A 4,351-nucleotide genomic window follows, 5' to 3' on the forward strand; every position below is an offset into this window, starting at 1 on the left:
GCAGTGTGCAAACAAGAATCAAGGAACATGAGAGGCACTGCAGACTGAGCCAGCCAGAAAAATCAGCAGTAGCAGAACATGCCACAAACAATCCTTGGCATAAAATACTGTCTGAAAACACTGAAGTTCTGGACCATGTCAACCACTGCCATGTCAGGTTGCACAGGGAAGCCATTGAAATCCACAAACACCTGGACAATTTCAACAGGAAAGAGGAAACCCTTAAAGTAAACAAGGTTTGGTTACGAGTCCTGAAAGATAGCAAGATAAAGACTCAACAAATGCAAATGAGAACTCTCCCAGCAGACAATGAGCACTATCAAGCAGACATTAATCCTCATTTGCAGACCCTCACACCCTGAGGCCTGCCATTAGCAACAAACAATATACATGCAAATCACTCCTACCTTTCCAGGTCACACAGTATATATAGCCAAGTCCTCCCCAGGCAAACATTCTCTGAAGATGCCAGCCACAGATGCTGGCAAAACATCAGGAAGAAAATCTTCTAGAACATGGCCACATAGCCCGAAAACCCACAAAAAAACTACATCAAACAAAATCCTTCCCCTCCTTCCTTGCTTTTAATAGCCGACTTCTCATATGATAGGAAAAACTGTTTTTTAAACTGGATTTTCCACATCTACCTCCATTAAGAGAGATTTATTAGAAGTGAGTAATATTTTCTTCCCAAATTAAAACAGATTAGTGATCCTGGAGTTCTCCTCCTGGAGTTTTTCTCCACATTTCTCTGCATTCTGTGGCATAATCCAAAAGCAATGAGTAATATGAGATTATTTTGCACTAGGGATAGACCAGAGCATCAAGTCAGCATCAGCATCACTACCACCACCATAATTTATGAACTTCCAGACAGCCATGCCTTGCTCTATACTGGCTAGGGGATTCTGGAGGATGCAGTCCAGAAAATAAGTTTTCCAGGCTCTGAGACAGAGAAATGTGCCCATTCCAAGACTGTTCCACACCTGTTAAACCAATAGGTCCATTATGTTTCTGCATTAATCTGCTTTTTTAAAAGAAAGTCTCAATTATTTTTTTTAAATGTGTATTTTCTCTCTTCAGATATTTAAGTATGCATGTCAGTGCATTTAGACTCATGAGGACTGTCTCCCATCATGCAGCGAACTGTGAAATCTGTCAACCAGCAAAGTTCTGATCTGCATATTTGTCTGAGATTTTATAGGAAAAAAATGTTGTGATGACACTGCACAAAACATTCTTCTGGTGTAAGAAGAGATGTGTTTCTATGCTGAATTCTCTTTGTTTGCAAAGAGCAGGAAAGCTTATCAAAATATTGTGTATAATTTTTTCAGGGAGGCCTCAAGACCAAGATGGGTATCTAACTATATGTGGAGATATAGATATATGTGTAGCACTTGGGATGATACACTATCAAATATGAAATTTTATGTCTGTCTGTAAAATTGAAGTATGAGCCAAGGGTTAACAACCTTGAATTTTACCCTTAAAATTAGTCTTGGAGAAAAAAAATCTACCTCATTATAAATACGTTACTGCTGTATAATGGCTTCCTGATTGATAAGCCCCAGAGCTACCTTAGCTTGCAGTCTTTTAAGCACCAATCCTTCATTTGGGTTCTAACAGCAACATGGGCTCCTCCTTCTGAGCTGGCCCATCAATTTTTACCTGCCAATACAGTTTGATGAGCTTGCTGGTATGCTGTTCCCTTCCTCCAGACAACCAGTACATGTAGTCAGCAACCATCGTGCTCCTGGTGACAAAAACAGAATAAACAAGTGAAATAACTGAAGGAGAGGAAAGGAGGCTAGGGAAAGTGCAAGAATGCCAGGCTCAAGACATAAATATGAATGCATTCTAACACTGCATCAACATAGCTGTGGGCCAGAGCCTGCCTGGCAAAGTTAAGGTTAAGGACTACAACTCCCAGAATCCCCCAGTAGCACAGTAGCAGCAATGCTGGTGGTGGAAATCTGGGAGTTTTATCCAGAAAATTAGTTTTTCCTGGATGGTTGCTGAGCCAACAACTGCAGTCCCCTGTAATCTGGCCCACTGATGTGTATTCCCCCTGCCAACAGCTACCAGTCCAGAAGGAAAAGTGAAGTGTGGAAGGAAATGAAGCTGGAATAATGGAGTGGAGTGCCTGGTGGTCTCTATTATGTGTATTGGTATAGTTGGTGCTGGATTCTATCATATTATGCTACCCTCCTCACATAGCTAAGTTGAGTATTTCCTCAAATTAATTCAGTGGACTATTTCCCCAAATTAATTAAGCAGCTACTAGTGGAGGCTCTACTAGTCACACACATTTAGGGTAACAAACTATAGCAGTACTCACTATGGAGACTCCAGGCATGCATACATGTTTATTAAGAAAAATAAGAGTAGCATATACACTGATGAGCTTATCCCACTAACAAATAATAATAATAATAATAATAATAATAATAGTAATAATAGTAATAATATTTATTTATTTGTATTCTGCTTTTTCACAAAGAAATCAAAGCGGATTCCAACAGTATAATTAAAACATCAAACAATTAAAAATTATAATTTAAAAACCCCCAAACCCCAACCCTCCCCCAATCATAAAAACAGTGATCAATCCCTAAAAAAAGATTAAACATAAAAAATTCAAAAACTGTCCAATATGAATGCACTAAAATTTCAGACAGATAGCGCTAGAAATGAGTCTTCCTCTAGAGGAGGGGAGATGGGGGCAATGGTGTTAATCAATCTTGATATCAGTATCAATAGGGGCAAGACAAATAAGCCGTCTTATCTCTTCCGTCTTGAATTCAGGCTCCGGGATGCCCTCGGATGTTATCATACCTAAATTGCCACCTATCTATCTGGGATGTCGCTGCCTGGATGCATCCCAAGCTGAAACCTCACTCAGCCAGTACTTTGATCCAGGATGCCTCCGGGTGATGGCATCCCTGCTACATAGGTGGTGATTCAGGTATGATAACATCTGGGAGCATCCCGGATCCTGAATTCAAGCTGAAAGAGGTAAGCCAGTTTATTTTTTAATGGGATAAGCTCCTAAAATAATCTATTCAAATGCTAGCATACAGAGCTGAGTAACAGAAAATAACAGAAAACTTAAAGAGGACAGTGAAAATGGAAATGGTTGGTTGAGGCAATAGACACCTGTCTTGAAGACAAAGGTCCATGGAAAGCCAGGAAACATGAAGATTCAACCAGTGAGGCTTGAGCATGCAGGTTTTGGGAGAGGATGGGAACAAAGGACTCAGACAAAAGCCTGAGGACAACAGTCATGCATGCAGGGGAAAACAGACTGCCACAACTGCAGCAAAAAGGTTTTATTTCAGGGGTAATATTTATACCCTTAACCCAGGAGAGTTCCATGGGAAACTAAAAGTATGATTGACTTACAATGGAATCTGGAAAAAGTTTCCAAAAGGTGGGGTTTGTTTTGGTATTTGGGAGATGGAGAAATTGATTGTGATTGATGATGCTTCATAGCCTTTACAACACCTAGACAAGACATGGAGTCCCCAGTAATAGATGACAGGAAGGGGTTTTTGTTTGATCTGGCAGAACTCAACCATTGGCTTTCTGTGTCCATCTGAAATGCAGAGTGAAGTATGTGTGTGGCAATGCTCTTTCTAGTAAGCTTCACCATCCCATGTCTTTCTATATGGCCACAGCTATGTATCATTTTACTACCTACTCTGGTACTATGGATGCCTTCACAAATAGTATCTGCTCATGCCACTGTCTTAAAATTGCATATCTAGATTGATAGATATATCAGGGAAGGTTTGGACACTTACAACTGTCACCTGGAAGCATAAGGGTGCTGGTCAATGGTCAAGAGTCTGGCTCAGAAGATGTTGTTCAGGGTGCTTTGGTTCAATAGACTCTTGCTTGACAAGACTGAGCTTAGTGGAGGGACTGGGATCTGGAACCGAGCAGATATATGTGCTAGGTTAATCACCTTTTGGGCTTGCACCATTAGGCTTCCCCTTTTCAGCTGATTGCACCCCTCTGTGTTGTACAGCCCAGGGTTTTAATTAGAATTGGAGACAACGGTATTACATGTTATCTCACCTAGAATTGCTTTGGCAAAAAGAAGTTGTCAATTAAGTCATAGTACAGGTTGGGGAACCACTTTGAGTGGTGATGGTGGGGAGGCAGATTTTTCACCCTTCCCACAATGTGCTGTGGGCCAGATGATATCAAGGGGATTTGGCCACACTCCTAGAACATGGTAAAATTATCACTTTACCAACTAAAAGGTTTTTCTATAACTGATGCATAATAGGAAGGAAGGAAGGAAGGAAGGAAGGAAGGAAGGAAGGAAGGAAGGAAGGAAGGAAGG

At 40.8% G+C, this 4,351-nt stretch overlaps 1 protein-coding gene across 1 annotated transcript in view; it reads right to left on the reverse strand.

Annotated features, from left to right (window-relative positions):
- Nucleotides 1–1,608: 1,608 nt before the first annotated feature.
- The window catches only part of LOC121925989 (spermatogenesis-associated protein 16-like), a 184,882-nt gene continuing 182,139 nt past the window's right edge, over nt 1,609–4,351 (reverse strand). Inside the window, exon 5 of the mRNA XM_042458545.1 lies at nt 1,609–1,753. Within this exon, the coding sequence (XP_042314479.1) occupies nt 1,609–1,753 (145 nt within the window). The remainder of the gene's footprint in view (nt 1,754–4,351) is intronic.

Source organism: Sceloporus undulatus, chromosome 3 (assembly GCF_019175285.1).
Source record: "Sceloporus undulatus isolate JIND9_A2432 ecotype Alabama chromosome 3, SceUnd_v1.1, whole genome shotgun sequence".
Lineage (NCBI taxonomy): Eukaryota > Metazoa > Chordata > Lepidosauria > Squamata > Phrynosomatidae > Sceloporus > Sceloporus undulatus.